Source organism: Capra hircus, chromosome 23 (assembly GCF_001704415.2).
Source record: "Capra hircus breed San Clemente chromosome 23, ASM170441v1, whole genome shotgun sequence".
Taxonomy (NCBI): domain Eukaryota; kingdom Metazoa; phylum Chordata; class Mammalia; order Artiodactyla; family Bovidae; genus Capra; species Capra hircus.
Genome location: NC_030830.1, coordinates 32,952,928 through 32,976,254, shown reverse-complemented (window position 1 = coordinate 32,976,254; position 23,327 = coordinate 32,952,928). Strand labels below are relative to the sequence as shown.

Sequence of the window (23,327 nt, the reverse complement as noted above, 5' to 3'; positions counted from 1 at the left end):
GGGAGCAGGGAGGAGCTCCCCTGTGCCAAGTGTTGACGACGGTTCTAGAGCTCTGAGACCTGGGCAGGAGCACAGGACCCTCGAGGTAAAGACGAGCATCCGTACATTGCTGCCAGGGTCTCCACCCCCTCCCAGAAGCGCTCCTTCCTTCTCTCACCTTCTTGGCCAGAAGCGCCTGCAGAGGCCCCAGCAGCGGGTCCACAGCGGCCGGCCAGCCCTGGGCGAGGAGGAGGCCCAGCTCCTCTGCCTGGACTCAGGGGCTGCCCATTCTGGGCAGCTGACTGACTCATGGTGGGAAACCAGCACTGCCCTCGAGCTGCAGAGATGAAAGTGGCCAGAGGCCTCCGAGGGGAGGCAGGTGAGGGGTGAGCAGGCGGGGGCAGGCTTCCGCTCACTCCCTCACGCCTCCCAGTGGAAGGCACCTCTCTCTCCTGCAGCCTCTGCAGGGGTGAGAAAAGGCCTCTCTGCTTCCAGGAAACCCCACCCCAGAGAAAGCTGTGCTTTCTCCTTTGGGAGAAGAGGGCCCTTCAGACATCACTGCAGGCCCCAGGACCAGACCCGCTGCTGCTTTGGGCCAGGCCTCAGAGGGGGATGGTGGGGGGGGGTTGGTTCTGGGTACCGGGACTTGGGCCACGTCCAGGAAGCAGTGAGGAGGCTCCGGAAACCAAGGTGCGACCACCCCGATCCAGGAACACCTCTGCCACCTACACCCATTAACTTTGCCTATTAGCTTTTCCCTCCTCAGGCCCTCCCCCATCCCTGCTCTGACAGGTACACAGTTTGGGAAGAGGGATGAAACGTGGGAATGGTGGGAGGCAGGCAGTGGTGAGAAGCAGAGGTTGGAGGCAGGTGGGCTATTCTGAACAATTCACTCTTCTTCTTGGAGCCCTAATTTTCTCATCAGCATGGAAGTAGGAGTATTCCGAGGCCGGCACTCCTTAGACAATTGTCAGGAGTAAACAAGCAAAGGAATGAATTTTCCAAACTGTCAAAATTAAGTACACTGTTGGTGGTTACCATGACCACGATTTCATCAGGAGTTCTCAGCGTGAAGTCCACGGAGCCCAGTCTGGGGGAATCTGTGGAGTGCCTGAAATAACCTGTAAAAATGCATGTGGGGGCATCTTTCTGGGGTGAGCATCCATAGCTCTCAAAAGTTCTTTAAAGAAGTCTGGGACTAACAAAGTTTAAGACTCAGACACAGGGTGGTCCAGTGGTTAAGACTCTGTTGCCAGTGCAGGGGGCACAGGTTAAATCCCCGGTCGGGGAACTAATATCCCACATGCCATGCAGCAGGGTCAAAAGGTTTTTTTCCAAAAAAAAAAAACAAAAAACAAAACCACAGAGCACACATCCATCCCGGTCACTTTCGAGCTGAGTTAGAGATGAATCAAGGTGATTCCTTGATCCTCGCCTCCTGCAGAGCAGCCAGAGGCAGGGCCCCATCCTTGCTCACAGTTCAGGGTGGGGACGGTGAGAGACAAGAGAACCAGGGAGCCCCAGGACGGGAGAGGGGCGGCCCTTCCAAGTTGCCAGACAAGTGAGTCACCCTCCCAGCCTCCCTTTCCCAGAAACCCCCCCACAAAAGGCTCAGACACAGGAAACACAACAAGCACACTCTCACACGGTGAGAGACGACCTCTGGTTCTCAGTTTCCTCTTCTGGGAAAGTTAAAGATGCTTTATGGAAAGCCATGCAGGGCCACAGACAAGATGCAGTTTATTGAGCAATCACTGAGTGCCAGATACATGATGGATGCTTGGCTGGAACCACATAAACTGCACCCTTTCAAGAGGCCGCCCCCTGACCAGCCAGTCAAAGTCAATCCGCTCCTCCCCTCCACCCTCCAGTTATTCTCACAGTCCCTGTTTCCTCCCCTCCCTACCATTCTTTATAACAGAGGCTGTTTCTGTGCGTTCCTGCCATTCTCTCTCCTCCACGAGACTACAGTCTTGCCATGGGTAGGAGGTGTGTCAGTGTTGATGGCTGTATATCCGTGCTAAGCACAGTGCCTGCTATCTCGTGGCCACTCAGATCCCTGTTATATGAATGCACGACTGTCTTTAGTTGTCACAACAGCCTCATGAGGTAGGTTATCACATCCATTATACAGAAGAAACTGAGGTTCAGAGACTCAGAGACTTGCTTTGGGGCACAGTCTGTTATCACGAGACTTCAGCTCTACTCCCTCCCCTTGAAAGGACTTGGAGAATGAGAAAACCTAGGGGTCAGAAGAAAGAGTTGGGCTCAGCATAATGGCCCCGGTACAGCCACCACCCTGTACTCGGCCTTCCCCAGCTGAGTTCCCCCAACCTCTCGTCACAGCCCAGTACGTCTCAGTCATCAATCTGCAGCCACCAGGCTGGAGGCCATCCAGACTGGCCTGTTTATTTCCATGCCAAGAAAGAATCAGTCCTTCCCTGCCAACCCCAGGGCAAGATACAGCTGGGAGTCCACATCCCACCCCTCAAGCCTTAACATAGCAGATAAATTAGTGAAATCTTGTATAAAACATTGTACAGGGGGAAATACATACATATATATAGAGCCACTGCTGGCACTGGGGTGTGGTTGGCTTTTTGGACACAGGCGACCAGATCCTGCCCCATCAGAGCACCTGCCCACCCCAGCACTCTTTCCCTGAAGTGGTCATCTGCTACCCCCCACCCTGGTACTGTGAGTGGTTAGCACACATCACAGAGGTCTAGCATCATGCCCCCAAAGGGAACTGCTTCCTGGGTGCCCCCACCAGCCTGTTCCTCTGAGGCAGGCACCCCCTGCCCTATTCCCTCACCCAGGTAGCCTGCCTTGGCCTGGCCCCAGGAGTTCAACCCACCAAGACCTGAAGACAAGATGGACCAAGGAGTAGTGGTCCCTGACGTGTCTGATGGCCAGACACCATCTACACCAGGACTGTTTTGAAAGTGGAAGGGGTTCTAATAAGCTGGAAAACAGGCCTAAACCCAGACTTCCCACCAAAGAACAAATGGTCACCCTACTGATCAGGTTTCCCTGCTCTGAACGGGCCTGGTCCTGCACTCTTGACTTTCCAAATCACGGTCCCTACTCATAGCAAACTCTTCTCAGACCTCTATTACCATCTCTGTCGCCTCCTACTCTCCAAGGCCTTCTGGCATCTTGGTTACATATCCCAAGGCCTCAATAATATTGGGGACCTATAGTACTGGGGTTGGGAGGGGTGGTTGGGATGCTGCCCCTCCAAATCCCATACAGGACCTGACCACCACTCAAGGCCTTTGGTGTCAAGCCCCAGGCTTTCTGGCTCCTTGGGCCCAACCCCCCAAATCATGGCTGCCTGGATCTGAGTAGAAAAGCAAGCCTCCACCCTGCCTTCCATCCCAACCTTGCCAAGTCTTCCCTCTCTAGGCCCTTCTGTAGCTCAAGGCCAGGGAGAAATGAACCACCAATTCCCCCATCCCTACTCATGGTCAGTGCAAAGCACTCTGTTCTGGTATCTTCCCCACTTCTGCCTACATATTCCTCGTCCCACCTCACTGTGGCTTTCATACCAGCAACCCCAGGTATCACCTCTGGATTGGCAACTGGTGGACAGGTGGAAGCTGAGATCAACCTGTAGCACCCTGCACCCCTACCCAGACAGGGCTGGTCCCCAGCCCCTCATGAGAGCCTTCCAGCAACCACAGCCATTCTGATGGGTTCCCATCAGGTTCCCATTCGGAACCAGTGCCACTGCCCTTGCTTTTAGAACCTGCTCAGCAGGGCTGCTTGGAAAACTGCTTTCAGTAAGCCCTGCTAAGGCAAATAGTCCCAGACAGTGAAAACTCAGGCTCCGGGTCCTTAAAGGTTCCTTCTCTTCTCCCTTCTCCTCCCTCCCACCCTCCTCTGCAGACAGTCCACAGCCACACCAAGGCTTTGGGAAACAGAAGTCCAATCCTGATCTTCCTGGGGCCAAGGCTTCACTCGTTGTCCATCTGTCTTTGGGAAACAAAAGACTCTTCTGTGTCTGGGTGAGGCTACCTAACACCAGTTGCATCCCTCCCAACCCCACCAAAACAAGCGCCTGGATCCGACCCCTTGGAGGAGAGCTGAGAAAACCCTGAGCTCAGGAGGGGGCCTTCCAATGGGCCCCTGAGTAGGCATAGGAGATGGGATGGCGGGTCCCAGGCCTCACAGTGAATGTGTTGATGGAGCTTCCGTAGTGCATGTTGTTGTGGGGAGACCTGGCGGGAAGCAGGAGAGAGATGAGGTTAGTATCTGCAGCTGGTTGACCATCAACCCGCGAATCTCCCCAGGGCCATCAGAGGAAGGATGGAGCTGCCCCTCAAGCCCAGGGCTTATTCTCCCCAGTGGGACGCCAGTATTGACTCATCAGCCCCAGGGTTCCCTCTTGTCCAGGCCCTGTCGCCAGAGTACACGTGCAATACCCTCCTTCTCAGAACCCTTCCCTCCTAGCCTGGCTCTGGATGCATCTTGGTGATGGGAAATCTCAGCACTCAAGGACCGCTCAGCTCTCCCCCACCCCACACGGGAACTCTAGGAAGAGGGAGACAGGAGCGAGAAGACAAAGGAGACAGTGGGTGTTAGGAAAGCAGGCCTCCCTGCCCCTTCTCTCTGCCCTGAGAGCCAGGAGGGAGAAAACCAAATGTCCAGGCTGATGGCTGCAGCCTGGCCAGCTCCGGGTAGTCTGGGGGTGAGCCTCCCTCTCCCCTGCCTTCCCTGCCCAGCCCCCCTCTCCCCTGCCTTCCCTGCCCAGCCCCCCTCTCCCCTGCCTTCCCTGCCCAGCCCCCTCTCCCCTGCCTTCCCTGCCCAGCTCCCCTCTCCCCTACCTTCTCCCCTCTCCCTGCCTTCCCAGCCCAGCTCCCCTCTCCCCTGCTTTCCCAGCCTGCCGCTCACCTGCCGGTAGCCGGGGAGCAGCCATAGTCGCCGCCGCCGCCGCGAGCTTTGTACTTGGCCTCTCCGCGAGCGGCGCCCTCCAGGGACATGTTCCGCAAGTGCAGGCCGCCGGGGGGCCCGCGGCCCGCCGAGTTGACGCGCCGCATCTCCGGGCCGCTGGGCGCTGCGAAGGGGCCCCCGGGCTGCGGCCCGAAGCAGTTGGGGAAGCTCAGGCTGCGGCCGGTGCCGCCGCGGGGCGGCTCTGGGTTGCGGTGGGGCTCCCCGACGTACAGGCGCTTCTTGATGAGCGAGCGGCCCCCGCCCCCGCCGGAGAAGCGCTCCAGGCCCCGGGCCGGACCTGGATCCGCGGAGAAGTGAGAGAAGCCGCGAGCTGGGCCCGCATTCGCGGGCTGCCCCAAGTCTGAGAAATTGTTCCGGGGAGGGGAACCCCGGCGCCCCAGATACTGCAAGGGGGCGGCCGGGGGCTCGGGATCATTGCTGAATTCTGGCGGCGGCGGGATGACCTCAAAGTTGAACTCCTCCTCCTTGTCTTCCTCCGGCTTGTGGGAAGGAGAAGGAGGGGAAGAGAAAGACTTGGGCAGCAGGCGGCCCTGGAGGAGGCTGGAGAGCGCTGGTCTCTCCCAGGCCGCGGAGGCCTGGGGCTTCACCTTTGTCGAGCTGGGCCCGCGGCCCGACTCTGTGTCCTCCGGGTCCCTGCGGGGCTGGAGTTCCCACTGACAGAGTCCTTTGGGTTGTCCGGGCGAGGTTAGCTGGGGGACCTTCTCAGTCTCCTTGGACACCTTGGGGACCACAGTGAAGGAGTTGGGCTGGCCCTCGTTGTACAAGATGGTATCAAAGCCTGCCTCGGGCTGGCTCGGGCCTTGGAGACTCCCTGGCAGGGAGGGCCGGCCCAGGGGGGCCCCCCTGGGCCTCCCCTTCTGGGCCCTCTGCTTGGCTGCAAGGAGCAGGGCCATCGGGGAACCCCGCTCCACCACCTCCCCCGTCACCGGGTGCCTGAGGAGTTCGTCAGCAGCCTGGGATGAGGCTGGGGGTTTGGGTGGCAGCTCCTGGGGCTCCTTCACCTCCACAGGCTTGCCTGACCCTGCAGCCTCTCCTCTGGACAGAGTGGGTATCACCACAGCCACCTCCCTGCTGGAGCTGTTCTGGCTGCAGTGGGGCTTGTAGAAACATGGCACCTCTTCTCGCCCAGGTGATATCTTTGGGGGGAAGGCTGGAGATGAGAGGGCTCCCTGTGTAGGAGGCTTACTGGTCTCTGAGGAGTGCCCCTCTACCTCTGGCTTGGAGGGCACTGCAAGTGCTTCATGTTCTGGCTTCTCCCACTGCCCAGCAGGGGCCAGGTTCTTTTCTGCTATCAGTTGGGAAGATGTGATGGGTAGAGGTGTGGCCTTGGGTGGTGTGGCTGGTCCAGACGTGGCTTTGGGTGGTGTGGCTGGTCCAGGCATGGCCTTGGGTGTTGTGGCTGGTCCAGGCGTGGCCTTGGATGGTGTGGCTGGTCCGAGTGTGGCCTTGGGTGGTGTGGCTGGTCCAGACGTGGCTTTGGGTGGTGTGGCTGGTCCAGGCATGGCCTTGGGTGTTGTGGCTGGTCCAGGTGTGGCCTTGGGTGGTGAGGCTGGTCCGGGCACAACCTTGGGTGGTGTGGCTGGTCCGGGCGTGACCTTGGGTGGTGTGGCTGGTCCGGGCGTGGCCTTGGGTGGTGTGGCTGGTCCGGGCGTGGCCTTGGGTGGTGTGGCTGGTCCAGGCGTGGCCTTGGGTGGTGAGGCTGGTCCGGACGTGGCCTTGGGTGGTGAGGCTGGTCTGGGAGTGGTCTTGGGTGATGTGGCTGGTTCAGGCGTGGCCTTGGGTGGGGTGGCTGGTCTGGGAGTGGCCTTGGGTGATGTGGCTGGTTCAGGCGTGGCCTTGGGTGGGGTGGCTGGTCCAGGTGTGACCTTGGACTGGAGTGGTGTGTTTGGCAGAGGGGTGGTGGATAGAGGTGGCAGATTCTTGGCCACAGGCTTGGGGGATTTGCTGTTATCATCTCTGTTTTCAAAGATTCTTCCCCCTTCTGGCTGAGATTTGGGAGGCAGAGACCCTCTGCTGGGCCTGGCCTCCTTCTCAGCTGATGAGGAAAGCTGGGCCTCCAGCTTCTTCCGGATCTCCCAGACGCTAGGAGTTGGCGCGTCTTGGGGGAGGTAGTCCACAGGAGGGAGGATCAGGCTGGTGGCAGCCTTCTTTGGCCGGCTGCAAGGGCTCTCCTCAGGAACACTTGAGGGGGCCTCCTTTTCTGGCAGGCTTGGGGGAGCCTCCTTCTGTAGCAGACTCGGGGGCGCCTCTTTCGCTGGCAGGCTGGGACGCTTGTGGTCCTCTCTTTCCTGAGAGGCTGCTGTTGGACCTGGTCTGTGACTGGCAAGCCGGTCCTCTCTCCTGGAGCTGCAAAGATAGGCTGACAGCTGGTCCCGGAGCTTTGCCATCTGGCTGGGGTCCCGCCAGTCCATGGGCTCCGAAGAGGCTGTCTCCTCCGGGCTGGGGGGGTCAGGTTTGGGTTTGGGAGCAGGAAAGCTAAACTTGGTTCTTTTCATCAAGCCAGCAGGTGGAGGGGCTGCCTTCTCAGCAGATGGCAGAGGAGGGGCGGCTGGGGGCAGTGGGGGTGCTGGTGGAGGGAGTGGGGGTGCAGGAGGGGGTAGGGGAGGGGCTGGAGGTGGCGTCTCAGCTTGTTCACTGCTCTGGACCTGAGGCTGGCCTGGCCTTGGGCCGGCCAGTGCCACAGTGCTGGGCTCCTCAGGGCGTGCCAGCTCAGCAGCCCTGTTGGGGTAGGCCTGGCACGCGGAGCGGATATGGAAGCTAGGAGGCAGTGAGGGTCGACCGGGGCCCTTCTTGGTGCGCTCTTCGTCCTCAGGAGGAGTCCCTTGTGCTTCTGGAATAGAGATGGACGAAGTCCTGACTGGGGTTGGGGGAGGCACCTTGAATGACCGGGGGAAGGTGAGGTGGGACTCCAGACCCGGGAGGGCCCCCTTGGGCTCAGCAGGGCTCCTGGGGGGACTGCTTCTGGGGACCTCTGGCTGCCTGCCATTCAGCGCCACTTCTGATTTCCACTTGGTGACACCCCCAGTGGGGAAGAGGCGTGTCCCCACGATATGAGGAGACTCTGGGGCTGGGGGTGTAGGGGCTGGCAAGAGGGGTAGAGGTGGGGCTTGAATGGCCTGGGGTGGTGCGGGAGGAATGAAGTCAGGAGGCGTGGGTGTGGATGGTGAGGAAACGGTGGGTGGGTGGGGAAGGGCCCCCATTCCTGGGGGCAGAGCTGGGGCTGTGCTGGGTGGGGGTGGGGGCAGTGATTCCAGCAGAGGAGGAGGTGGGGGAGCTGTGGAGGGTGGAGGTGGCGGAGAGAACTCTGGAGGCTGCAGAGCACCTAGGGGTGGTGCCGGCGCTGGGCCCGGGGGAGGTGGGGGGATGAGTAAGTCCTGGCCATAATGCCCAGGCCTTAGGTCCCCCACAGAGCTGTATAGTCGCAGGTTGCCATTGACGAGCGTGCTGGTGCCTGAAAGGAGGGAGAGGCAGAGGTGAGGAGGGTGAGTGGGCAGCATGGGCTTGCTGACCTCCTGAGAGAGCAGCTGGCCAGTTTCTTGAACACCAAGCGAGGAGCAGCCATGTCTCCAGGCTCCTGACCTCTCCTGGGAGGGACCCTCTGCTTTCCAGGGAGGGACCCCTGCCCCTGCCTGTCCGTGGCACAGCCTCTGGAGCCTGTGCTGAATTTTCTCCATTGGCTTCCGAGGCTCAGGCTCCATGCTTCTCTGCCCTGCTCACAGTCCTATTTATAATTCCTTTACTAAACTCTCTTCAGTTAGCCCCTTGGAGTGCACCAGGTGTTTCTTACAGGTGCCTCAGCTGGTACAAAGCTGGAAACGTCAGGGTTCAAATCCAGGCTCTCTACTTACTAAATGTGTGACCTTGGACCCACTGATTAAACTTGCTGAGCCTCAGTTTCATTATCTGTAAAATGGGAATAATGTCAGCAATTGCCTCATAAAGCTGTTGTGAGGATTAAGAGAATTTTTGTAAAAGCATGGAAAGAGCTTATCAGGTGCTGCTTGCTGCTGCTACTGCTAAGTCGCTTCAGTCGTGTCCAACTCTGTGCAACTCCACAGACGGCAGCCCGCCAGGCTCCCCCATCCCTGGGATTCTCCAACACTGGAGTGGGTTGCCATTTCCTTCCCCAGTGCAGGAAAGTGAAAAGTGAAAGTGAAGTCGCTCAGTCGTGTCTGACTCTTCACGACCCCATGGACTGCAGCCTACCAGGCTCCTCCATCCATGGGATTTTCCAGGCAAGAGTACTGGAGTGGGGTGCCTTTGCCTTCTCCGTATCAAGTGCTAGATCCAGAGAATGGTGATCACTTTGACTACTACCACCTGTGCTTACCTTTTCATTCTGCATAAGACAGGAAGCTGGGAAAGATAGGAAGTCATAGATGGAAGTAGGGGCCTGGACACCTCAGTGTCACCTCAGTGAGGAAGTTTGGGTGAAAGTTTGGGAGGAAGAAATCTGCATGAGCAGTTCTTGCTTTCTAAAGATCCTGAATCTACCAAGAACCCAGAGAACCTCGCAGAGAACTGGAAGGGACTCTGGACTGCTGGATGGATGGGGTGTGTAGAAATGAATTGACTTGGATGACTCAGGCACTAGAGAGATACTGAGTCCCCCACCCTAGCCCCAGAGGCTCAAATCCCCAGCCCCCAGCCCCAGTCCCTGCCCCCTCCCTAGTGTCTGCAGACCACCAGGATGCCCTGGTTACTCCTCTCTGAGGGGCACATATCCTTTGCCTCCCCCACCTCTCAATTTCTGGCACAGAGTGAAACAAACCCAGGAATGTGCAGCTCTGAAGGGCTCCTCCCAGTTTCCTGACTTCAAAATAAAGACCAGACAACATCCATTGAGCACCCAAGTGTTAAGAGCTGGGACACAGCAGAAAAGACAAATCAAAAAATAATCAAAATATTGGCCCTCTTGCAGCTTGTGTTTTAAGGGGATAATGAGATAGACAATGAATATATCAGTAAATTTCCACCACATCGAGGTGAAGAGTGATACAGAGGGGAAACCCAGGATGGGTGCTGGGGGTGCAATGTGAATAGCGAGGTCCGGGAAGACCTGGCTGGGAAGGTGACATTGGAGCAAAGACGGAATGAGAGAGAGAGAGAATGAGCTGTGCACATGTGCAAGGGAAGAACAGACTGGACAGCAGAAAGTGCAAAGGCCCGAGGGTGGAAACGAGCCTGGATATTGAAGGAGCGGCAAGGAGAGTGGGATGAGACGAGAAAGCCAGCAGATTAAGCCAGGTGGGGCCAGATTCTGGCCATCCTGGCAAGAACCCTTCCGTTAGGTGATAAGGGAAGTCACTGGCGGGTTTTGAGCAGGGATATGACGAGAAGTGACTCACATCCTATCCAGTACTTTGTTTGCGCCTCCAGAACTGGAATTGTCTTGCCCAGAGATACAGAGGGCAAGGGGTTAAGTGACTTGCCCCAGGGAGCGAGGCTAATATGCGGGGGAGCTGGGACTCAAAGCCAGCACTGCCTGACTCCAGGGTTCTTTCTATCACTCACGCTGCCCTTGTTCCTGCTCTGGCCACGTCCCTAACCATCCTTCCTCCCCTGGGCCTTAGCCATGGCTTTCCTCATCTCCCACACACAGCAGCTAGCAGCCAAGAGGCCTGGGGACTCCAGCTTTCTCACCAGCTGGGGAGGGAGGTCCAGATGCTTGGGCTTAAGGAGGGAAAAAAGAAAGATGGGCAAGTCTCAAGCATGAGGTCCTCTTACCTGTCCCTTGTTTGTCTGCAAAGCTGTCTGGCACACAGGGCGTGGGTACAGCCAGTCCATGGTTCTCCTGGGCATCCTGAAAGAGAGCAGAACCATCAGGGGACAGGGAAAGACAGACAGTTCTTAACTTGCTGCTCCGTGAGGCCGTTTTAATTGCTGAAAAATCCACAGGGTTAACCTTGTGAATATACTGAAATATGGGCTCAGTTAAAAGGATGAATTTTATGATACAGTCAAGTCTTGTTATTCGTGGTAGTTAGGGTCTGTGAAATTGCTGCAAACAGTGAAATAGTAAAAACTGGATCCATGCCCTGAGGGAAATACAGGGTAAGGATCCTGTAAATCTTGGTCAAGTCACTTTCATCAGCTGATCAATACACAACTTTGTCTTTATGCGTGTTTCTCTTTAAAGACACCTTATTTAATGTCTGTTGTTAACTCGCTGATATTGAACTCACGGCAGTTCCATAACTCACGCCTTTGAAGCTTACCTAACACACGTATTTTCTCTGTAAGGCACCTCGTAGCTTCCTTGCACGTAGGGATGTTAGACAGCACATCAGCCCTGTGCTTAGGGGATGTTTCATTTAATTTTTAAAATTAAAAATGTTTTTCTAGCCATTCCATGCAACATGTGGGATCTTAGTTGCCCGACCAGGGGTCAAACCCATGCCCCTCTGCATTGGAGACACAAAGTCTTAACCATTGGACTGCCAGGGAAGTCCTTGAGGGCTATTTTTAAATAGCAAAATCACCAACAAAAAGTAAAGAAATATGAAAAGTATGGCACTAAACAGAAAAGGAGGCTTATTTACAGTACAAGGGCTGAAACAAGGAAGCAAAATGCCTTGTTCGACCTCAGCTGGTTCCCTGTGCAGCAGGTGACAAACTTTTCACTGCTTCGCTCGAGCCAAAGTGTCTTGAATACTGATTTGGAGGGTTACAAATAAATTTTAGCAAGTAAGCGAATTACAGATACTGAATCTGCAAATAATGAGAGTCAACTGTATATGAACTGTATCTCAATTGAAACAGATCAAAAAAACAAAACTGCATGACTCCCCAGGGATGTCCACAAGATCAAAAGCCAACCCCCCTTGGCCTGGCCTCCCGTTCACGCTTAGTTTTCATTAGGTAGTTACAGAAAAGTAAATAAGAAAAGAGTGGTGACCTGGAGTACCAGCAGCACTGTGGATGCCTTTCTGATCTCTAGGCTTTCAGACCATAATGCGTTTACACAGCTGTTGGTCTGTACATACTATTTGCATTCTATTTTCTTTCCCTCCAAACACACATTTCCATATGTCAACAATGTCCACACACCTGTCCTTTGGAGGAGGTTTATGGTAGCTTTCAAGGTCCTCAACACCCTGGCAGTATCCTTCAGGCTAGTGTTAATTTCCATTCACCTGTTACAGCCAATCCGACAACCTAACTGAACCAGCTCCCTCTCTAGGATCCTTCCAACCCACCCCTCTGGTTCATGTTCATCCCTGATACTGGGTGTTGGTCAGGCTGTGCCCCCCTTCCCACCCTCCATTTCTAACAGTAACACCCCTTGCTCTGTGCTGTAAACACATGCTCACCATCACACTACCCTGCGATGAAGAAGTTGTCCCCATGAGCCGGAGAACGCAGAGGTTTAGAAGTTTGCTAAGTTGTTTACACTCTCACGACCAGTGGTGCTAAGCCCAGGTCTGTGGAGCTCCCACCCCTGAGTATTTTGCTTCCCTAAAGTCCAAGTCTCTAATCCTAAAAGGATTCACAGAGCCCCTCTAGAAAGGCGGTAGAGGGAATGAGAAAGTTCTGGAGCCAGACTGCTTGAATTTGAATTCTAGCTCTGCTTCCCACTGGCTATATGACTCAGCCAATGACTTACGTTCTCTGTGCCTCAGTTTCCTTGACTATGAAACTGATTTAAAAATAGAATTTACTGGGACTTCCCTGGCAGTCCAGTGGTTAAGACTCCACACTCCCAGTGGCAGCGGGCACAGGTTCGATCTCTGGTTGGGGAACTATGTTCTCACATGCCACACGGCACGGTCAGAAAAGAAAAAATAGAATTTACCTATTCTAGGGAAGTTGTGAGGATTAAGTGATGCAATACACAAAAAGCACTTAGCTCCTGGCATGCAGTGAAAACCCAATAAACGTTAGCTCTTGTTATTCCTACGGAGCCATCCTTGTCTGCACCAGACCATACTGACCAACTGCTGTTCAGAGCAACCCACAGCCAAGTCCCACAAGGGAGGGCTCCTGTTGGCGCCCTAGATATTCCCCCAGTTCCTCCAATGAGATCTGGTTGCTCCTTGGAGCCCAGGGACATGTCTTATATGAATCCCCCAAACATGGACACATAGTAAGCCAAGCTATTACTCACTGATGGGCTGATGGTGCCAACTCTCTAGACTTAATGGTTCAATATATAAGAAGGGGGATTCAAGGCAGATGTTTCACAAACATCCACAAGACCTCGGGGTACCAAGAACAGTCTCAGAATTACTCTCTGGTTATATGAGGGCAGCAAACAACTCATTTTATTTAAAGAATTCTGAAGAACTGGAATGGCCTTGCTCCATCATCTACTTTTTTTCTGCCTCTGTTTGAGTCAAATGGCCACATACTTGTTCTCAGCCTCTCTCAATCCTGCATTCTGAAATGCGGTGCATACTGCATGAGAGGCAGTACACAAGGCTGTCTAGCTGTTCAGTCGCTAAGTCCTGTCCACCTCTTTGTGGTGTACCCATGACTGACTGTCTAATAACCCTCATGGAGTATGTATACTCTGATTTTGATGAGATGGAGGCCAGGCCTTTAAAAGCCCAGGTTGAGCTCTCATTCCTCTTTTGCACATAACTGGAAAGTAGAAAGACCTAGGGACTTATCATCAAGAGTTCTCAGATTCCAGTCGTGCTCTGATTTTGCCTGTGCATGTGTGACGTTCGAGGAGTGTGATCTTGGATGAGCCGTAGCAACTATGATGTTAATCTATCATTTATGCACCTACTATATGCCAGCACTGTGTTACCTCAAACCCCTTAAGAGACAGGGTGCAAACCTAGGCCTCCTAACTTCCCTTTTCTACAAATCAGAGACTCATTTTCTTCATGTATAACATGGAGAGATTTCCTGCTCTGTGGGGCCATCACGACGACCACAGGAGATAATGCTCCTAGCCCAGGAATCTGTGTTCTAAATCTTCTCCCCACAAAAGTAAGAATATTGTGAACAGTCAAACCAAGCTGCCTGGAATCCTAGAAGCACCTTCTGGGTCACCCTATAATTATGTGTGAATGAGGAACACGGACGGACTTTATGGGCTGGAGGTAATACTGTCCACCCCACCTTTGATCTGAACTCTGAAAACGCCTTAGATCCCAAAGACCACAGGATGGATGGAAATCTGTCTCCTGAGCGGCCTTGGAACGAACACACACACACACACACACACACACACACACACACACACACGAGTCCAGAACACGCCTATCACATCCCCACAGTGCTTGAGGTGCTGCGGTACTCTGTTACCCTTGGGGTAGGTCCCAAAGTCCAGCCTCACTCCTTCAGTTCAGTTCCATCGCTCAGTCGTGTCCAACTCTTTGCGACCCCGTGAATCGCAGCACGCCAGGCCTCCCTGTCCATCACCAACTCCCAGAGTTCACCCAAATCCATGTCCATCAAGTTGTGATGCCATCCAGCCATCTCATCCTCTGTCGTCCCCTTCTCCTCTTGCCCCCAGTCCCTCCCAGCATCAGAGTCTTTTCCAATGAGTCAACTCTTCGCATGAGGTAGCCAAAGTATTGGAGTTTCAGCTTTAGCATCATTCCTTCCAAAAAACACCCAGGGCTGATCTCCTTTCGAATGGACTGGCTGGATCTCCTTGCAGTCCAAGGGACTCTCAAGAGTCTTCTCCAGCACCACAGTTCAAAAGCATCAATTCTTTGGCGCTCAGCTTTCTTCACAGTCCAACTCTCACATCCATATGTGACCACTGGAAAAACCATAGCTTTGACTAGACGGACCTTTGTTGGCAAAGTAATGTCTCTGTTTTTTAATATGCCATCTAGGTTGGTCATAACTTTCCTTCCAAGGAGTAAGCATCTTTTAATTTCATGGCTGCAATCACCATCTGCAATGATTTTGGAGCCCCCCAAAATAAAGTCTGACACTGTTTCCACTGTTTCCCCATCTATTTCCCATGAAGTGATGGGACCAGATGCCATGATCTTAGGAGCCCCCAACACTGAACTGAATGCAGCCCCAAGCCCCAGCTGGCCCTGCTTCTTCCCCTCCCACCTGCCTGGGCTAGCTGTCCCTTCCACCAGTGTGGACTGGGGAAGGCAAATACAAACTCATTTTAATGCAAGTGCTAATAAAACAGACCTGGAAGGTACATCACACCCCTCTCAACACGGGGACCCAGGGAGCTGGCATCCAGTGCCCTGGCTTAGGTGGTGACAGAGTTCAGTGTGCAAATGCACAGGTGTGAACAGCATCCAGCTCCACGGGGAGTGAACTTCCTCACCTGCCTCCCTTAGCCTCAGAGGACTGAGGTGAAGCCTCCTTTGGAAGAGGGCCTGGAGGTAACATCTCAATTCGATGTGTGATCCTGCGATGGGGGAAGGGTGTGCTGTAAAAGGGCCTTAATGGACAATCAGCGATGATTGAATGAAAAAGGTATATCAGGTAATAGTATCGTATCAATATTAAATTCCTGAATTTGCTAGTTGCACAGAGAATGTCTCTGTGCTTACATAGCACACACATAGTATGTAAGAGTTTTTTTTTTTTTTTTGAAGAGGGAAGGTTTTGGTTTTTTACTAATTGCATTACAGTTGATTGAAAGTAGTTAGGAATAAAGGGATCCGATGTCTCAAATTACTCTTTAACATTTGGGCAGAAACAATGTGTAAATAATAAGAGAGAGAGCAAATAAAGCAAATGGAGCACAATGCGGTGAATCTAGGTGGCGGCTCTAGGGAGTCCTTTGTACTATCCCTGCAACTGCTCTGCACATTGGGGTTGGTTAAAAGGAGAGAGTTACTTAATACCCTTGAATGGTCCATTTTAAAATGGTTAAAATGGTAGATTGCAAGTAATGTATCTTAACAATTTAAAAAGTTAAAACATAGCAAACAAAAGACCAAGGACTTCCCAGGGGGCGCTAGTGGCAAAGAACCTGCCTGCCAATGCTAGAGACTTAAGACAGGAGAGTGCAGTCCCTGGGTCAGGAAGATCCCCTGGAGGAGGGCACAGCAACCACTCCAGTATTCTCGCCTGAAGAACCTCAGGGACAGAAGAACCTGATGGGCTACAGTCCATAGGGTCACAAAGAGTCAGACACGACTGAAGCGACTTGGCACACACTCCCACAAACAGAAGAACAAGAACGTCAAGAGAGAAAGTCTTGAGGGAGACTTGGAGCTTACCCATCCACTGGACAGACATCAGCATCTCACTTCTTTCTCTCGTTTCTAATATTCCCGACCTTAACCATAACCATAACAGCTGCTACTTAGCACTTACTCTGTACCATGTGCTCTGTCTTCCATCTCTTAACTCATTTGCTTTTCACAACATGAGATGTGATCAGTGTTATTACACCTCCCCTTTACAGATGAGCAAATCACTGTCTTTCCAGGCATCTACCTGTCACCCATACCCCCAGCTTTTCACCTGGCTCTGCCAGGCATATCCTGCGTCCCTCCCTTCCTGCTACCCCAAAAGCTTGGCCCTCCTTCAGTCCTCACTGTTTGTTACCCAGACAGACAGACTACTGCTATCATCTCCCTGGCTTCTGCCTCACCCCATTCTTTAAGCCTGATGCCAGGATGTTCTTTCTAAAATGCATCTCAGGGAATTCCCTGGTGGTCCAGTGGTTAAGACTCTGCCTCCCAATGCAGGGGACACAGATTCAATCCCTGGCTGGGGAACTAAGATCCCACCTGATTCGGAGCAACCAAGCCCGTGGGCCACAACTGCTGAGCCCCCGTGTCTCAACTAGAGAGAAGCCCGGCAGGCACAACTAAGACCCAGAGCAACCAAAATAAATAAATATTTTTAAAAAAATAAAGAAAGAAATAAAGTGCATCCCAGAGCAGGTCCCTTCCCTGTTCAGCATCCTTCTGTCGGTCTGGAGGATGACACCCAAACGCCTTCGCATGGCGTTCTAGACTTTTCCTAAGCTGTCCTATCTGCAACTCCCGCCACCTTCTCCCACCCACTCCACACACTCTGGGCTCCAGTTAGTGGTTCTCGTGTTTTTCCACCAGTGTCCCTGGAGACCTGCCTCACTCAAGAGCAAATGGGCTCCCTGCAGCAGGGTTCTTCAGTATGGCAGAGAGACCACTCCTTGGAGGGAGTATTTCGAGGTTCTGGGGGTGAATCTATAGCTTGAAAAAGCCCCTAGGTGATTTGGCTCTGCTTCCCTCCCTCACCGTGCAGAATCACTGCAGCTGCTTGAGATTCACTCCCACATACTCTCAGACCTCCCAAATCTTGCTTTGCTCTTTTTTTTAATTATTATAGTAGATTTAAGATGTGTTAGTTTCTGCTGTACAGTAACATCTATCAGTTATGCATATACCTATATCCACTCTTTTTAAAATTCTATTCCCACGTGGGTCATTACAGAGTATTGAGAAGAGTTCCCTGAGCTGTACAGTAGATCCTTATTAATTATCTCCTTTACCTTTGGCTCTTATTCTTAGATGCCCTTCTTTGTCCAGCAAACTCCTACCTAGCCTTTAAACCCTAGATTAAATACCCCTCCTCCAGGAAGGCCTCCTTGGCAACCTCAGCCCAAGTTCATTTCTCTTCTCAGTGTGTTCCTCACCCTGTGTGTGCATTCTGATACCTGACATTTATTAGGTGCCTACTATGTGTGCTCCAGTGGGTCAAAACCCACCGTGCAATTGAGTACTTCTCATGTAGCAACCTAGTTAATCATCGTAGTAACCCTAAGAGGTAGGTTGTTGTTTTTACTGTATAGAAGATGAAACTGAGACACAGAGAGGCTAAGCACATCGCCCAAGGTCGTACAGCTAATAAGCAGCAGTCGATACTGGAACTCGGAGCCTGCCCTCTTTGCCACTATTCACACTCACACTTTTCCTCCAGCATAAACGAAGCCTGTTGCAGGTGGCCGTGGTCTCTGCTGGCCCAGCCCAGTCTGTCTGTGGGTAGGGGGACGGCTGATCCTTTTTGGCCCACCTGGCACAGATGGGGCAATTCAGTGAGAGTTGGATGAGTGAAGAAACTCCTGGATGAATGAATGAGAGGTGGAAAGAACATAGGACAGGGAGGTGTAAAGTCTGTGTTCTGGCGCCAGACCCACCACCAATTAACTGGGAACAAAGGGCCTCCTTCCCGCCCTCTCCTGTGAACGCTCTTCAGGATCATCTCCAACCTGGCGTTCTGTGAGTCTCGGCCCATAAGGTGTCCTGTCTGTGCTCGGCTCACCTGTGCCATGTGGGCAGCGGCCTGAACACCGGAGGCCACCCTCTTCCACAACCAGGTGTTGGGACAGACCTCTGCCCTTGTCTCGGGAGAGTTCTTGGGGGGAGGGGGGTGGCGGAACAAGTGGGGGCAGGGGAGGAGGAAGGGGGAGGAGGGGGTGGGAGGAGTCTGTGAAGCTGCTTTTCCAGGAGTTACAGGGCGAGGCCAAGCGGGCAGGACTGGGCCTGAGGTCACCGCTGGCTCCGATGTGGGCCTGTGACCGCAGCAGTCAGCCGAGGGCTGCCCCACCCTCAGCACGCTTTCCCTGGGAAAATCAGACCCCACGCCCCAGGGGGCTGCCTGCAGGGACTGGCATGCCCCTCAAGTAGACTCAGGAGGGAGACCTGTCTGGCCCTTGAAGGACAGCGGCCCCACATCGAGGGACGGGGTGTGGCCACCTGGTGGGCAAGGGAAATGACCAAGAACATGCAAATGAGCATCTGAGCTCCTCTGCTGGGGCAGCCCCCTGGCGCCTCCGTCCTCAGCCAGGCCACCCCCACTCCGCAACAGCAGCCCTTGCTCAACGCCTGGGGCAGAGTCCAGGTGGGGCATTCCCCCTGAAGCTGGGCCTCAGCCCTTCCCGAACCCACACCCGGACAACACCCAGAAGCTAAGACCCCCGTCACCTTGCCCACTTCACAGGGGTGCAAGCTCCAGCTCCCCAGCTCAATCAAGCAGCCCCATCACAGCCTCGTATACTGAAAAGTCACCCGGCAATGATTAGCTGGCAGGGAGCCTAGGGACGGAAGCGCCATTCTGAGGATATTTATATGTATTTCCTTCCTTATACTTGTCTCTATTTTCAGTTCTTAACAATGAACTTCTGTTTCCTTCACAATTGAAAAATACACACACACACAATACGTAGTTTTGGGTTTTTTTTTTAAGTTCTCGTAATCAAGAAGAGTATGGGGACTTACTTCCCTCGTGCTCCAGTGGGTCAAAACCCACCGTGCAATTCGAGGGATGTGGGTTTGATCCCTGGTCAGGGAACTAAGATCCCCCATGCTGCATAGCAACTAAGCCTGCGAACCACGACTAGAGAGTCCTGGTGTTGCCACACGAGATCCTGTGTAATGCAGTGAAGATTCTGTGCTGTCCCTAAGACCCAGTGCAGCCAAATCAATGAATACTTAAAAAATGAAGAAAAGCATGGATTTTGTAGGCAGGTAGACCACACTGGCAATCTTAATTTAACTCCATCATCTCAAAGATAGAATCACACACTCAGTGGTCAGGAAGTGTGCCCCCTTCTTGCCTTTTGAGGTTCAGTTTTCTCATCTGTAAGATGGGGTTGATCCTGCCTCCGTGGGTTTGCTGTGACATCGGAGGCCTCCCCACACCTAAAGAGATCCTGCAGAGAAGCACTCAAGGAGGGGGCATCTCTCTGAGTCTCCACACCTCAGGTCCTAACAAGGCTCAGTGGGTGAGCAGTGGCCCGAATCCATGGATACTCTGCTCCGGGAGGGGCTCCTGGGATGTGTCTGTCTGGTTGAGCCTGAAGAGATAGATGGGTACTTCCCCGAAGTCAGGGCCAGGTCACCGGGAATCCCCTACTGCCCTTTTGACCACAAATATTTCAGAGTTAAAGAGAAGGAGGAAAGAAAGCAGAAAAGAAGAGGGGAGGAAAGCATTCACTATTTGAGGACTGAGGTTGTCTCCCCCTTAAAGTCATAGGGAGTCAGAGCCCACCACTAGGCCCCTGCTGCACCACCAAGGATCTGGGGGACAGCCTCACCCCACCAATGGGCCCAGCCCAGTCCCCTTGCCCTCCCTGGGCCAGGACACACATCCTCATACCTGGGGTTCCTCAGAACGCAGGCCAACCCCGAGGGTGGGTCACAAGGGTTGGGCCAACGGGCTACACACAGTTGACCTTGAGTATGAGCCAGCTCAGAGCCTTAGTGACACGCTGTGGAATGCAAACTTCCTCAGATTCCTCCAGGAGCCTGGTGGGGCACCTCAGGGTGGGGTGCAGAGCTCAGGCGGTGAGGGAGGTGACCCTGAGTCACAGTCAGAGCCGGGAATGGTTGGGAACGCTGCTGTAGGCTGGGGAACAGAGGGATGGGCCCCTGGAGTGAGGGCCACAAGGAAACCCCTCCCGGCACCCAACGTCCCCAGCTGGGTGAAGCCCTGCTAGTTATTTCCTGGTTTTGGGGGGCAGTGTGAGGGTCGGCAGTGTTTCACCCACACAGCAGCTTCTCTGAAGTTGGGAACCAGTGAGCATTTAAAATCAAGAGCTCCAGGACTTTCCTGGGGTCCAGTGGTCAAGACTTCGCCTTCCAGTGCGGGGGGTGTGGGTTTGATCCTCAGTCAGGGAGCTAAGACCCCACATGCCTTGTCATAACCCCAAAATAGAACAGAAACAATACTGTAACAAATTCAATAAAGACTTTTTAAAAAAATGGTCCATGTTAAGAAAAATAATAACCTTAGGAAAAAAAATTTTTTTAAACATAAAAAGAGCTCCAGGACTTCCTTGCCCCAGCCCCTGCTCTCTGCTGAAGCTCATGCCTCCTTCCTGGGGAACAGAGAATTCCACCAATAATGCTGTCTTACTCTGGACCCACGCACCCCAGGATCTCTCTTAGACTTGAGCTCTAGGGCCCAGCCCTGGACTCTCATCTGTAGAGGGCTGTGCTCTGTTGCCCTGCAGGGCAAGGAGTCCATGGGGTCAAGGAGACAAGCCCTAAGAGCCCACCCTGCCCCCTTCCTGACCTTGCTCCAGACACCAAGGTCCCTAGAATCCTCCATTCAAACGGCCCTTAGGCCTCTTTTGGTGACTCAGTGGTAAAGAACTGCAAGGCAGGAGATTCAGTTTCAATCCCTGGGTTGGGAAGATCCCCTGCAGAAGGAAATGGCAACTTACTGCAGTATTCTTGCCTAGAGAATCCCCATGGACAGAGGAGCCTGGCCGGCTGCAGTCCACGGGGTCAGAAGGAGTTGGACACAACTAAAGCAAATAACACTTTCACTTTCTAGAGCTTCTTTCCCAATCAGTCCTTCTGAAGGCAGCCTGAGTGGGGGGCACACATCCCTGAACCCACAGGGTGGCCAAGTGTGTGTGCTAAGTCACTTCAGTTGTGTCCGACTCTACAACCCTGTGGACTGTAGCCTGCCAGGCTCTTTTGTCCATAGGATTTTCCAGGCGAGAATACTAGAGTGGGTGGCTATTTCTTCCTGCAGGGGATCTTCCCGACCCAAGGATATAGAACCCGTGTCTCTTAAGTCTCCTACGTTGGTAAGCGAGTTCTTTACCACTAGCACTACCTGGGAAGCCCCATCGGGTGGCCAAGGGGCGGTCATATGTGGTTAGGATGAGGGTGTGTGTTGGGCTTTGGGGGTTCAGGCTGAGGCCCTCTCTGTGGAAGAAGAGCCAGGTGGGTGGCTTCGGCGGGGAACAGAGGGGTATTCCATCTGTTCACTGGCTGCAGGCTCCCAACACCCACTCCCACAGGAACACCCGGATCTCCCTACCCAAGAGCCGTGCCAGCTAATGTCAGCCAAGAGAATCACTCAAAAGCCAATCATGACTGACTGCCCTTCCCAGCTCACCCAAAGGAGCACCAACCCCAAAGGGAGCCTGGGCCTTGGCTTCCGAGACAGCTCCCAGAGCCGGCGGATGGAGAGGAAGAGTGGAAAGGAGAAATCTGGCTGACTTGGGCTGCATCTCTGCTGAGGAGTAGAGGGTGGGCCCCAAAACAGTCAGGCTTCCTGCCCGGAGCCCAGCCTGACATCTCCCCAGGCCCTGCCAGCCCTGCCTGACTCAGAGGGTGGGGTGACCCAGGGAGCTCTCACCGCCCAAGGCACCCCGGGGGACCTGTCTGGCCAGTTTCCCCATATTTGCCTCATTGGCGTTTCTTTTTTAATTCCTCACATGCACTGCCCTGGAGATGGTTGGGTTCAGACTGGGGTAGGGCCAGAGGCAGCCCCAGAGACAAGTTTGCCCTTCCCACCACCAGCCATCCTACCGTCTCAGCTCTGAGAAGCTAGGGGCAGGCTCTGGCTTGAGTTCTGGGCCGAGCGTCCCCTTGGAGGGAGAAGGAAGTGGGGAGAAAGGACCCTTCCCAGACTCAGCCCAGGCCCATCCATGGTGGTGTAGATGGGAATTGGGAGGAGAAGACCTGGGCTTGGGGTCTGTCTCTGCCTCCATGGAGCTGAGGGAGTTGCATGCATCCCCCCTCCCTGGGCTTCAGTTTTCTTATTCCGATGCTCACCAAGGTCTGCACCCACCCCCACCTCCAGTTTTGAAGTTTGCCATGCTAATCCAGCTCCTTGGAGCTCTCAGAGCAGGAAGTTGGGGCAGGGTGGGGTGGGGGAAGCCCTGGTGGCTAAAGGGCTTCCTTTTCAGAGGGCCTGGCATCTCTGGGGGCCTCCAGAGAGCTGACCCCACCTCCTGCCCCTCTGTTAGTGAGTTATTTGGACACAGAAAGTCACAGCTGAGGGGACCCTAGCAGACCATCCCATGTAACCCCACTGATGGGTGAGGAGCCAGAGGCCCCGGGAGAGGAAGGGCTGTGGCCCAGAGGCAGAGCTGGGACTGGTCCCCCAAGGATCAATCCAGAGCCCGTCCCAGTCACCGAGAGATCCCAGGGTCCTTCCCGTAACTGGCCTTAGGTGGCCAGCTGCCTGGGAAAGTATGGAGTAGGCCAAAATATTTCCCCATCCTTTGCACTTTCACCTCAATAAGCAAGGAAGGTCTAGGAAGGAAGCAGAAGCCCCAGCTGTGCCCGTCCCCTCCTCATCTTGCCCTCCCCTCTCACACCGTCCCACGGGGGGCTCCTGAGGGGTCGTGAGAGCAACTGTGTGCTCAGAAGACGGCCCGGCCTGGATGGCACTCAAAGAAGAGCATGGGCCTGTCATGGGCACTGAAGCCTGGCCCCTCCCCTGCCCCAGGGTCAGGCTTGGGAGGTGCCCCTTGAGTGTGGAAAGGCAAGACAGGGAGGGGCGAGGCCCAGCTGTGAGGCGGTGTCACAGCCCAGCTCCCCACTCAACCTGGCTCGGGGGGGCCGGGGGCAGGGTGTGCATGTGCGCGTCTGCGTGTAAACCTGCAGTTCTGTCCTCCTGCCTCTCATTCTCCCGGCCTTCTGCCCCGGCAAGAGGAAAGCAGAGGCCCCAGTCCAGAGCCTAAGGCAGAGGAGTGGGTTCCCCGTAACCCAGATGCT

The 23,327-nt window shown here is 54.2% G+C and overlaps 1 protein-coding gene across 2 annotated transcripts in view; it reads right to left on the bottom strand.

The window, feature by feature from the left end:
* Window positions 1,701–23,327, bottom strand: part of C23H6orf132 (chromosome 23 C6orf132 homolog) — a 35,340-nt gene continuing 13,713 nt past the window's right edge. The window contains exons 3-6 of one of the 2 annotated variants that reach the window (XM_018039050.1): window positions 10,663–10,738; window positions 6,381–8,386; window positions 4,876–6,260; window positions 1,701–4,202 (exon numbers count right to left, since the gene is read on the bottom strand). In XM_018039050.1, coding sequence (XP_017894539.1) covers window positions 4,085–4,202; window positions 4,876–6,260; window positions 6,381–8,386; window positions 10,663–10,738 — 3,585 coding nt within the window. In that variant the 3' untranslated portion in view covers window positions 1,701–4,084. Of the gene's footprint in view, window positions 4,203–4,875; window positions 8,387–10,662; window positions 10,739–23,327 lie in introns of both variants that reach the window. The other variant, XM_018039049.1, reaches the window with a different exon arrangement.